General features: G+C 36.4%; 1 protein-coding gene across 2 annotated transcripts in view; it reads right to left on the bottom strand.

Moving 5' to 3' along the window:
* HSPBAP1 (HSPB1 associated protein 1) overlaps positions 1-13,603 on the bottom strand; it is a 59,192-nt gene that overhangs the window by 40,830 nt on the left and 4,759 nt on the right. For both annotated transcript variants that reach the window (XM_082740646.1, XM_082740647.1), the window contains one exon: positions 4,122-4,307. In XM_082740646.1, the coding sequence (XP_082596772.1) occupies positions 4,122-4,307 (186 nt within the window). The remainder of the gene's footprint in view (positions 1-4,121; positions 4,308-13,603) is intronic.

The following is a 13,603-nucleotide window of genomic DNA, read 5'->3' as shown; positions in this document are numbered from 1 at the left end:
TATAACTTTATTTTTTAAATACAAAAAGCCTGTGTAACTAGTGTATTTATAAAATACAAAAAAGCCTGTGTAACTGGTGGTCTTCTCTTGGTAATAGGAGAAAGTGTTTTTAAATTTATTTGGATCTTCCCATTTTTTTAACGTTCTCTACAATGAGGAAGTCATACTTTTATTTCTTAATTATTGCTATTTCTAAATAATATTTGTTAAGCATTTACAATGTGCTAGGCACTGTCCTACATGTTTTATGCATACAAACATACTTAATCTTGAAAACATTTCTAAGATACAGAGAAGTAAAGTAACTTGCCCAAAGTCACATGATAAGCCAAAATATGAACCCAGGCAAGCTGATTCAGGAGTTAGTACTCTTATACAACCACCCTCTACTGCTTGTGGAAGTACTGCATTTATACTGAAAGAAATAAATTTAAAAAGAACAATTAAGGGGTGCCTGGGTGGCTCAGTGGGTTAAGCCACTGCCTTCGGCTCAGGTCATGATCTCAGGGTCCTGGGATCGAGTCCACATCAGGCTCTCTGCTCAGAGGGAGTCTGCTTCCCTCTCTCTCTCTCTGCCTGACTGTCTACTTGTGATTTCTCTCTGTCAAATGGATAAATAAAATCTTAAAAAAAAAAAAAAAAGAACAATTAAGATACCCACAAAATAGAAGAAAATATTTAAAAGTCCTAAGTCTAATAAGCATCTAATATCCAGAATATATACAGTCTCCTACTTACAGTGGTTCAACGTAACACTTTCTCGACTTTATGATGGAGTGAAAGTGATACATATTCCATAGAAACCATTCTTCAGATTTTGAATTTTGACCATTTCCCTGGCTAGTGATATATACTGATACTCTCTGATGATGCTGGACTGTGGCAACAAGCAACAGCTAGCTCCCAGCCAGACCATTAGAAGGATAAACAACAGATAAACCTACAACAATTCTGTACCCATATCATCATTCTGTTTTTCACTTTTACTACCATATTCAATAAATTACGTGAGTCATCCAATACTTTATCATAAAAAAAAGGCTTTGTGTTAGATGATTTTGCTCAACTGTAAGCTGTAAGTGTTCGGAGCACATGTAAGGTAGGCTGGCCAAGCTATAATGTTTGGTAAACTAGATGTATCCTTTTATTTTAGATTTTATTTATTTATTAGAGAGAGAGAGCTTGAGCGGGGGTGGGAGGGGGGCAGAGGGAGAAGGAAACTCCCTGCTGAGCAGGGAGCCCAACGTGGGGCTCCATCCCAGGACGCTGTAATCATGACCTAAGCCCAAGGCAGACGTTTAACCAACTAAGCCACCCATGTGTCCAGTTAGGTGTATTAAATGCAGTTTTAGTTTGAGATATTTTCAACTTATGATGGGTTTATAGGGATATCATTAGTAGAGAAAGACCTGTAAAGATCTCTTTTAAACTACATAACAATGACTCTTAGAACACTACATCAAAAACTAATGATGTATTGTATGGTGACTAACATAACATAATAAAAAAGAATAACAGCAACAACAACAACAAAAAACCCAAAACATTCCACAACAGCAAGACCAAACCTACCCTCCCCCACAAACCAAAAAACACCTCAATTAGAAAACGGGCAGGGCACCTGGGTGGCTCAGTTGGTTAAGCCTCTACCTTCGGCTCAGGTCATGATCCCAGCATCCTGGGATCATATCTGGTATGGGTCTCCCTGCTCAGCAGGGAGTCTGCTTTTCTCTCTCCTCCTCCCCCTCCACTTATGTGCTTGTGCTCTCTCTGCTCTCTCTCTCTTTCTCACAAAAATAAATAAATAAAATCTTAGAAAATGGGCAAAGGAGTTGAATAGACCTTTTTCAAAAAAAGATCCAAATGGTCAATCAATGCATGAAAAGATACTCAACATTATTAGTCATTAGGGAAATGCATATAAAAACCATAATGAGATAACACTTCACACTCCACCAGGACGGCTGGAATAAAAAATAGGGTAAATACTGACAAAGATGTAGAGAAATTAAAACCCTCATACAGTGGGATAGGAACATAAAATGGTTCAGCTGCTTTGGAAAGTGTTTTGGCAGTTCCTCAAAATGTTAAACACAGAGTTACCATATGACTCAGCAATTCCCTTTCTAGGTATAGACTCAAAAGCAATGAAAACATATACCCACATAAAAACTTGTACATAAATGTTCATAGCAGCATTATTCATAATAGCCAAAAAGTGGAAACAACCCAAATGTCCATCAACGGATACACGGATAAACAAAATGTGGTATATATGTATAATGGAATCTATTCAGCAAAAAAAAGAAAAAGAAATGAAATATACGCCACAACCTCGATGAATCTTGAAAACATGCTACCAGAAAGAAGCTAGACACAAAAGGCTATGTATTGAATTATTCCATTTACTTATTGAGACCATCTATTTAATGAATAAATGATATATAACTATATGATATATAAATAATACCATTTATTTACTGAAACGTCCCAAATAGGCAAATCCATAAAAACAGCAGACTAGTGGTTGCCAGGGGCTGGGGTAAAGTAGAATGGGAAGTGACCTGACTGCTTAAAGAGTACTCGGCTTCCTTAGGAAATGATAAAAATGTCTGGAATTAGACAGTAATGATGGTTGAACAACATCGTGCATATGTTAAAACCACTGAACTGTATACTTTAAAATGATAAATTTAATGTTATGTGAATTGTATCTAAATTTTTTTTAAAAATCAGTAAAAACAGAGCTGTTGCTCACAACTGCAGAGACCTTTCACTTTATCTTTAATGCTTAAGTATTAGCTTGAATGTGTCAAATCACTGTGCCTCATCTACAAAATAGGCTTATAATAGTATCATTCAAAGAGGGTTTGAAGAAGATTAAGAGAACTAATATGTATAAAGCACTCAGAAGAGTGCCTAACACAAAAGCTCTCAGTAACTGTTAGCAATTAGGGGTCATGTTGTATTTGGAGTCTAAGCAGGTGTATGAAAAAAATTACAGTTCCTCTTTAACTCCAAATTGTCTAATAACCTCAGAGGATGGGAGATTTATTTGACTAAAACTAAGAAAGAAAAGGCACAAGCTAAACTTTTACGTGCCTTTTGCTCATCTAGCACTTAATTTTAAGGTACAGTAAACATTTTGGTCTGTGATTAGAATGAGATGCTAAAGAGTGCTAGGTATTAAGCCTCCTCTACCTGCCGTGAGTATAAGGGGGTTCTAGACACCAAAAACCACGTAACTCCTGAAAAATGTACAAGAAGGTCAACATGAGAAAAAGTTTAGAGAACCTAGTAGGGAAATGGGGTAATTTTCTAGTTCCTTCTGAGTTATTAATAGATACTCACAGAGCCACTTCACAGCAATGCTTCAAACATTATGAAATTCTAGACTACCAAACTCTAGACACCAAATTACAAAATAGAAGTTAAACACATTCTAAAGCTAGACAATAGTTATAGACCCCCTCAGATCAAAACAGCACTGTTTCTTTCTTTTAAATTAATTATATTTAGAGTTAACAGTAACTACATTATCTGACTACAAGGCAAAATATCAAAATGTTATAAGTCTCCAGGGAAGAAGAAGAGGCTGGCAAAATCTAACTGCTTAAGAGGATAAGAAAGAGCTTTACACATTTTGATATTTATGCAGTACCACAGAGGTCAGGCAGCTGATAGAGAAGAGAGATAAAATTACAACCAAGAGTAAACACTATAAATATAGTGCCTCAAGCCACAAACAAAAGGACACATTCTACATGAGTCAAAAGTAGAAGGGACCATAAACTTAGTGATCATCTTTCTCAGTCCCAGGGGAACATAGATAATAACACACTCACAAATATTAAGTATCTACCACATTCAGTGAACCATGATACCTAAACAAATACAATTTAAAGGTTATCAACAACTATAGAAGGTTATCAACTATAGGTTTAGTCTGAAAAAGAATCTTAACACAGACTGTCCTTCTAAAACTTCCAATAAAACTTTCCCATCTGCAAATGGTCAAAACAGTATTAGAAACAAAGGGTTCTCTAGAGTTAAAGAAACTACTGCTAAGAACATGGGAATGCTACTGAAGACACATTATGATAATTACTTTTAGTCCTAACCTGTATCTGTTCTTTTCATTCCCATCCTGAATCGTATCTGCTTGCCAGGAAGGACTTCAGAAAGGTGTTTAACAGTCCAGTGTTGGGCTGGCCAATCGAAAGCCATGTTACAGAAGACTGCAGGTTGTTGTAAAGACATTAGAATTTCTTTTGCTTTCTCTGGCGTAAAAGGTTTGACACGTTCACCTAGGGAAAGAGAGAGAGAGAGAACTATAAAGTTATTTCATATAACATGAAGGAAGAATAGCCAATATCATTTCTATTACAATAAATCTTTCTATGCAATGATACTACCTTTTACACTTCATTTACTACTATTTACATAAATATTTGACCTCAACAACCATAATTCTTAAGTGATTTTTCTCATATAATATTTTAAATGTTGGAAAATATTTACAAATTTCAACTTCAAAAAATTCTTTTAAAAAAAGCGTTCCAACTATATTTAAATATTAAAAGACACAATTTTTTGAAAATTATATTTCCTAAATAGAGGGTTATATATGAAATACTGATGGGAACTACTCTAGAACTAGAGTTGCCGGAGTCAGGAATAATTCCACTTGCCATATCATGTGTTTACCCAAGAAGACTACTGAATTCATACATCAGTCAAAGGGGTAAAGGGGGGATTATTTTCATTTCAAGATTTTAAAAGGTAAAAGATGTACTAGGGTGGGTATCAGTGTTAATCCTTGACTTCAATTGCATTACAAACAGTATAAGAGATATGGGATATATACAAAAACTGTGATTGACTGATTATTTCAATAAATTTCACAGAAATCATAGACTATAAATCCTGGATAGGATGGTAATGATAAGTACGTGCTAAATAAAAGAACAGGTAAGTTTCTCCTTAAAGACATCTTAACATGAAAGTTTTTTGGGAAAGTCAAAAAATGCTTCATACTCTGAATCCAGATATATATGTATATCATCAGCAAATATTCATGATTCTCTCGATTTGATTCTCTAGAATAGTCAGCTAAACCTTCTAATTCATTATCTGTTTTATGATTACACTTAATTCAAAAAAAATAAAAGCTCATAAATAATCCAAATTCTTCCATCATCCAACTTTCTTCTAAACTTTTTGATAAAAGGAAGAGGGATGGGGAGGGTGCCATCAAGGAACCTGAGTAATTTGTACTTGTCTGAATGTAACCCTTGTTTTTTTGTTTGTTTGTTTGTTTTTAATTTATTTGAAAGACAGAGATCACAAGTAGGCAGAGGGGCAGGCAGAGAGAGAGGTAGGGAAACAGGCTCCCCGCTGAGCAGAGAACCCGATGCGGGGCTCGATCCCAGAACCCTGGGATCATGACCCGAGCTGAAAGCAGAGGCTTTACCCCACTCAGCCACCCAGGTGCCCCATAAGGCTTGTTTTTAAAGAAATGAAAATTTAAGTCAATTTAGCTCCTTTGCTCAAACAAGGGCAAACACTCAGAATCATTCCATAAACCCTTGATGAAAGTAAGCAAGACATGTGAGGCCAGCCTGTCACTGTCTACACAGTCAGGGCTCCCAAGTGAGCAGACAAGGGGGGACACTCAGAGGGGAAAGGCAGTAGAAGAGCTGGGGGCTGTGTGCAGGCAGGGAGAGAGAAGGCACCCTTGGGTATCTCCAAGTAAACAAAGCCCCAAGCTCATCTTTAAGTGCTGAAGAGCCTATAAGGGAAACAGGACCAGGAACAAAACTTTCTATCTTTCCTTGAGATTCTTACTTTCCACTTGTTTGATAAATTCACATTAGGGGTATTGACCCATTCTCGCCTATAAATAGAAGTACAAGGTTACCTGGATCACAACCCACCAAATCTTCCTAGATTTGGAGTGCCCAGATTCTGTGTACATGAAAAATGGACAAGCTGAGTTTTTTTATTATATATCTTTAAAGTTTTGCTAGACAGTGAGAAGGTGCAATACCTTCATGATAATCCTCTGTTGTTTGTGGCACATAAATTAGTACTATCCTTTGGCAAACAACTGTAAAAATGAAGCAGAAGTCTCAAACAACCACCCATTAACCTAGTAACTCATATTACAGGAATTTGTTTTTAACAAAGTAATCACCAGCTATATGCATATTCATATATATTATATATGTATACACATACACGTAAAATATCTACTACCATAATATAAAACTGAAAATATAAACAACCTAATGTCTAAAAGTAGAAAAATATTTATTGACTATTACTAAATATTATGTAAATTTTTCCCATGGTACATTATATCCATTAGCAACAAAAATGAGGGCTATGCAGAAATGTGTAGAGATGTAGAAACTAGAATTGACTCAGAGAGCTACTGTACTAGCCCAGTAAGAAGTGTCAGAGTAAGGCCCTGAGCAACAAGGTGGGGGCAGTAAGGAGGACAGAGATGACAGAGATATAGAAATACTAAGAGAATAATATCAAAGACTATTACAACCAAAGACGTGGGGTGGGAGGTATATGCAGCCATAAAGGAGACTGGGGTTTCCAGATGTTGTGACTTGACATTTAAAAAAAAAGTAAGGAGCAGCAGCTCATTCTGGTGAGAAGATGAAGAGTTTGGTTTTCAACATCATCACCATAATAATACATTTCCTCATATGTTGCTTTACTATTTGCCCTGTATTTTTGTATACATTAAAACTGCTCATCTGATCCTCTAAGAAACCTACAAAACACAGGCAGAAAAGGCATTTTGTTTCCATTATCCAAAGGAACAATAGGAAGCTCAGATATCGAAGTCCAACACACCAGTGATGAACTCAGCTACTAGGTCAGGTTCCCTGATTCTAAATGCAGCGCTCTTTCCACTGTACCATCCTGCTTCCAGAGAATTCAAACTGGGGGACCTACACAAACACTGCAAATTCGGGGAGAGTATAATCTGAAAAGAGAAATTGGTTTTGGAAAGCTGGAGACCCGATTCATGGATAAGAAGTCCATGTGCGCAGTCAGGGAGAGAGGAATGTTTTGCTTTGTGCCTCTGTGGGCAGTGGGTCGTGGGATAATACCTGTAGTACAGACTTCTAATTACCAACCCTAGCCCATACCCACTCTCTCCTTCTTACTTACAGAACTCTGCACAGTGCGTGTGGCTGATAATTACAATTCCTAGCCTCCTGTGCAGACAGAGTGGACAGAGATATATCCGGAAGTTGCCCAGTCAGCCTTTTTGCCCTTAGCCTTCTCTCCTTCGTTTGTCTGGAAAACAGACATAATGGCTAGTCACCTTGCAAGATCAAAGAAAGGCCCAGGGGATGCCTGGATGGCTCAGAGGGTAGAGCATTTAACCCTTGATCTTGGAGTCATGAGTTCAAGCCCCACATTGTGTTTAAAAAAAAAAAAAAAAAAAGGCCCAGGAAATCGCAAACCTCGGGTGAAAGAATGCAAAAATGTCCATCTTTGTGCCACTAAACCAATATCAGCAAAATTCTACCTCCTAAAGACCTTCACATATAAAATTAATTCTTAGAGTCAAGACTGGTACTAGTTCATAACTGCTTTAACACCTGGCATTCTGAGGCTATTGTTTTCAAGGACTACTATATTATCTCTATAAATATCTGTGACTTACATTGAATGAATCATGGCTGGTCTGACCTTGCAGCACTCTTTCAGTTCTATAGTTGTAAGATATCCAAGCTTTGAAAACTTTGTTTCTAGAATTTTAAACGGCAGAAAATAAGAGAAGCACCAGTCCTTCTGCGGTAGGGATTTATTTATTCTGCTTATTTTAATCAGAGCCAATAGAACTGGCTTTGAACGTTCCCCAAAGAATTCTCATACTTGGGGAAAATATATCTTGCCACCCTTCCATAAATAAATACATGGTCATTAGTAACACATGGGTAGTGTTTTGACACTACTTTTCGAATAGCTTCAAAGAAATATTTTTTCCTCTAACATGATGCCTTTTAAAAATGTATTTAATGATCTAATTTAAAAATCCCAGACATCCCAGAAATTATTTAATAAGAGACCCTAAAAACTAAAATTTGCTGAGAAAGCACCTGGCCCAGTGACTGGGATATAGTAAATGCTTAAACATTTGCTAAATGAATAAAAAGTACTATAAAGTATATGCAGAAGAGAGCTGCAGGATGCTACCATAAAACAAATTAGCATATTTACAGAATCTCATACCTACCAGTGAAATAAAACAATCAGCTGGTTGTGAGATAAAAGTAATTTGGTTTCTGATAGCTTAATCAACAATGAACTGGGCCATTAAATTAACAAATTTAAGTGTTACAACTTTCTTTAAAGAAGAATGCAATCTACATTGTATTAATTAAATAGCCTAAGGAAGCACTCAGTCACTCCAAGCCAGGAATGTCTGCAAAGAGCTATAAAAATTCTGAAGCAACCTTGACAGCCTTTAAAGGATAAATGTATTTATTTAGGTCTAAACTCGCAGCAAGCAACAATTTCTAATGAAATGACTTAGAAACTGCTGAAAAAAAAAAAAGATTAGTGATCTAGGTGTTGCAAAATAGTCTTTTCTCTCTCTAAATGTAGGATGTTATTCACACAATTTATTACCGGCTTTGGTTTCAACTAATTCTTTGGAAATTGTGAAACATGATTAAAAGCAAACTGCCTTTTTCTCTGCAAGTTTTTTTTTTTTTTTAATTGATGCAAGCTACAAGATAATTTGAAACCTAATTTCTCTGAATTTGTTCGCAATATGCCTTCTGTCAATTAATACCTGGCTTGGATTTGTATTTGAGATTTAGAATTCAAGATAATAATAAGAAAAACTTACTAAGTTTCCAGAATTCATTCCTAATACTGATAGAATACAACAATGATCCTGAAACTGAAAATAACTCATCTTGCATGTCAGGTATAATTTTAATAGAAATATTAATAAGTATAAAATTTCAATTAAATTTCACTAATTTTATTAAAATCTTATTTAAAAGTTTTTTGAAGGGGACAGAAGAGCAGGTCACATGGTAAGCTAAATTATTTCTAAATATATACATGTAAGCCTATGGTGGTTTCATCAATCTTAACAACTCTATATACACATAAAAGAAATTTAAAAACTTCTGGAATGGACAAACCATAAGAGACTGTTAATGTCACAAAACAAACTGAGGGTGGCAGAGGTGGGGAGGGGGAGGGAGTGGGTGGTGGGGTTATGGACATTGGGGAGGGTATGTGCTATGGTGAGTGCTGTGAAGTGTGTAAACCTGGCGATTCACAGACCTGTACCCCTGGGCTAATACATTATATGTTTATTAAAAAATTTTAAAAATTTTTTTAAAATAAAAATAAAGCCAGTTAGAGCTGGGGAAAAAAAAAACCAAACTTCTGGAATGATAGATATTAGGGTTAAAAATAATGAACATCTGGGCCATATCAGGAAAACACTGATGGAACTATGCAAGTCCTACTTAACAAAACGACTATATTCATACTGAAGACTGAGTGGTAAAACTTACACCAATGATATTTTCATTTTATACTCATTGTTTAAAAAAAAGTCAATATCCACCAAGAAAATTCCTCTGAAAGTTAATATAATGCTTAAGTAAAACAATAATTAGTCATAAACCCTTTGAATTTGAAGGTGTGAGAGGTGGTGTGACTGACAAAACCATAAACAGAAGTGTTGAGGCTGTTATGACATAATCTTTCCAATACCAACGCTTGAGCGATAGTGAACACCTAAGCAGGTTCAGATTCGGAACAGGAGACAGCTATGTGCTAGACACTTCACGTCCTCTTCTTCCCATCTTCTTACATTTTTAACCCTTTCCCAGTTAAGCCAGAAAATTATCTTCTCCTCCTCAGTTTAATCTATTCATACCAGAACTCATAAATAGTACTTACAGTACTTATAGTACTTAGTTCAAAAGAAATACTGGTCCTAAACTTAAAGTAAAGAAAAGTAATCTATATTTCAAGTCAAGTTAACCCTAGAAAGAATAGCGGTGTCTGGGGGGTTCAGTCATTTGGTCGTCTGCCTCCAGCTCAGGTCATGATCCCTCAGTCCTGGGATCAAGCCCTGCATTGGGCTTCCTGCTTAGCAGGGAGTCTCCTTCTCCCTCTCCCCCTCACCCCTCTCATTCTCTCTCTCACTCTCTCTCTCTCAAATAAAATATTTACAAAAAAACTACTAGAAAGAATAGTGTCTTAAAGACTAAAGTTCTTTAAAATTAAGGCTCCAAAGTATCTTCAAAATTTCTACCAAAACGTTTCCATCTAGCTCTTCAGAATTCCACTAGGAAAATTTTCTGTATTTCAAAATAAAATGGCTATTTAATCTAACCATTCATCAAAAAAATTCAACAGCAGTCTTAAAAAAGATATTTGCACACTCATATTCATAGCCACACATTTATAATAGCCAAAAATGGAAGCAAGCCAAATGTCCACTGACATCATACAATGGAATATCATTCAGCCTTAAAAAGGAAGGAAATCCTGTCATATGCTACAACATGAATGAATCTTGAAGACATTATGCTAAGTGAAAAAAGGCAGTCACATGAAGACATATACTGTATTATTCCACTTGCAGGACGTATCTAAAATAGCTGAATTCATAGAAACGAAGTAGGATGGCAGTTACCAGGGGATGAGGAGAGAGAGAAAAGAAGTGTTGTTTACTGAGTACAGAGTTTCAGATTTGCAAGATGAAAAAGTTCTAGAAATCTTTTTCACAACAATGTGAATATACTGAACACTACTGAGTGCTTTTTTTTTTTTTTTTTTAAGATTTTATTTATTTGACAGGGAGAAGATCACAAGTAGGCGAGTGGCAGGCAGAGAGATGGGGGGAAGTAGGCTCCCTGCTGCACAGAGAGCCCCACCAGGGCTCCATCTCAGAGACCATGACCTGAGACCATGACCTGGGCCGAAGGCAGAGTTCCAACCCACTGAGCCAACTACTGAGTACTCTTAAAAATGGTTAAGATGATAAATTTTACATTACTTGGTTTTTACTGCAGTTAAAAAAATTCAACAGTATAGTTTTTCTGTTATTTGTCCTTATCAAATACAAAGTATTTAGCTATACATGAATTAAATATACACTCTAACATGGAAATTGTTTATACAGGCTTTTGCTTTTATTTAAACTCCCCTGCCTCCTTTTGCCATTTTTTTTTTTAAATGGGGAAAAAAAATGACATATAGAGTATGGTGTCTCCAACTGAGGAGGAGTAAATCCAGTCATATAGAAATGTCAGCTCTTTACGAAACTCAAGTCCCTACAACTCTGGGATGAGATTTTTTTTCCCTTAGGAATGTCAACCTTAAAGCAGCCAGTTATATTACCACCAAAATGCACTTATTTGGGAGTAGCAGGGTAATTACAATTCAGGACAACCATACTGATGTTAGGAGGGAATTGGGAAGTTTTAAACAAAAGTTCATTGGAAAAAAACAAGAGCTGGAAGTTGTGGCGGTTTCTCATCGGCTGCAAGGGGTGGTTAGTACGTTGTTACTGGGGCAGGGTGGGAGCTTCCTTCTCTCTCTTTTTTAAAAATTTCTTTTAATTTTTTATTTTTTATAAATATATAATATCCTTTTATCCCCAGGGGTACAGGTCTGTGAATCGCCAGGTTTACACACTTCACAGCACTCACCATAGCACATACCTTCCCCAATGTCCATAACCCCACCCCCCTTCTCTTAAAAGTAGGAGATAAATTCCTACAAGAAAACTGTCCTCCTTTACCAAGTTACTTTTTATTGGCCTTCTTCATGCTGATGATAATGTTCACTCATTTCAAGAAAGACTAGAAGAAGAGTCACTAAGAGTGACTTCTTCTCTTCATAAAGACATAAACCTGGTTACAATTAAAACCAGAGCCCAAGATAAAGAAATACAATCTCAGTCTGAAAGGCAGAATCAGATTCAAAGAATTGCAACTTTTAATTTCACTGACAAGCTTCAAACAATGTGTGATCCTCTAACATCTCACACTCAGAATTTAAGTTGATTCTTAACATTAAGTAGTTTCATGTTTGCTGGTTTGGTTTTTTAAGTTTTAGAGTAGTTCTAAGTTTATAACAAAAATGAGGGGCGCCTGGGTGGCTCAGTGGGTTAAGCCGCTGCCTTCGGCTCAGGTCATGATCTCAGGGTCCTGGGATCGAGTCCCGCATCGGGCTCTCTGCTCAGCAGGGGGCCTGCTTCCCTCTCTCTCTCTCTGCCTGCCTCTCTGTCTACTTGTGATTTCTCTCTGTCAAATAAATAAATAAAATCTTTAAAAAAAAAATGAGAAGGTAAAGATTTCCCCTTCCCACATATGCAAAGGCTCACCCATTATCAATGTCATTCACCAGAATGAAACTTTTTCTTTTTTTAACCAGGATAAACCTAAATTGACACATCATACTCACCCTAGTCCATTGTTTATCTTAGAGTTCAGTATTAATGTTGTACATTCTACGGATTTGGACCAAAATATAATGACATAGGTCCATCATTATATCATACAGAGTATTTTCATTGCCCTAAAAATTCTCTGTGCTCTAACTACTAATCAGGACCTGAGCCGAAATCAATAACCAGATGCTCAACTGACTGAGCCACCCCAGTGCCAAGGAAACAGAGCATCTTTATTAAATAATAAAATATAATGAACTCTAAGCTGTAATAGCAGTAACATGGTTTATTTTGCATTTTTAAGGTCCTGTTTTTTTCCTTTTTTTTTTAATAAGTACTTTTTTAAAAAGATTTTATTTATTTGAGAGAGAGAGGGAGTAAGAAAGCAGAGGGAGGAGCAGAGAGAAAAGGAGAGGTTGATTCCCTGCTGAGCAGAGAGCCCCTACAAAAGGCTCAATCCCAGACCCTGGAATCATGACCTAAGCCAAAGGCAGGCACTTAACCATTAGAGCCACCCAGGAACCTCTAGGTCCACTTTATTTTCAAATAAGGATTCTAATATATTTGATTATCAATATGATCATGTTTTGCTTTTAATAACTTTCAAGCTGTTACTTCAAACAAAAAATACCACATTCTTGAAGGCAAGATAATTACTTTTCTATCCCTAGAGCTTAGCACAATGTTTGGCATAAAATGATGTTAAATAAGTGTCTTCTGAATTCATACCTCATTTTTAGCAATATATACAAAATATTGAAGCTTTATTAAAACTAACCACTTGCTTTTGCTACTTCTGCATAATATGCACTTGAGCAAAATCAGAAACCATCTCAAGACAAAGGAATCCATAAAGGAACAAAGGTCCACAGTTTTCTGCTCACCTCTACCAGTCCCTTTCTTACTTCCAGCACGTTAGTTATCACCGGTTGATTCCTAATCACCCTTGCCCCTACAGCAACCATTCTAAAGCTTCTTCAGTCTCAAATCCCCAGTACCTCTCTCCACTTCCTCACTCTTTGAGGTGGCCTTACTCTATTTTTCTTAGAAATCTAAAACCCATGATTTCCCTCTTCTTCACTTCATTTCTGGTTGACCCTGCTCTTGTTTAGTTTTTCAAAGGACACCATCTTCCTT

This window comes from Mustela nivalis (assembly GCF_964662115.1).
Source record: "Mustela nivalis genome assembly, chromosome: 1".
Classification (NCBI taxonomy): domain Eukaryota; kingdom Metazoa; phylum Chordata; class Mammalia; order Carnivora; family Mustelidae; genus Mustela; species Mustela nivalis.
Note: the sequence above shows the minus strand (reverse complement) of the source record. Positions and strands in the feature narration are given on the sequence as shown.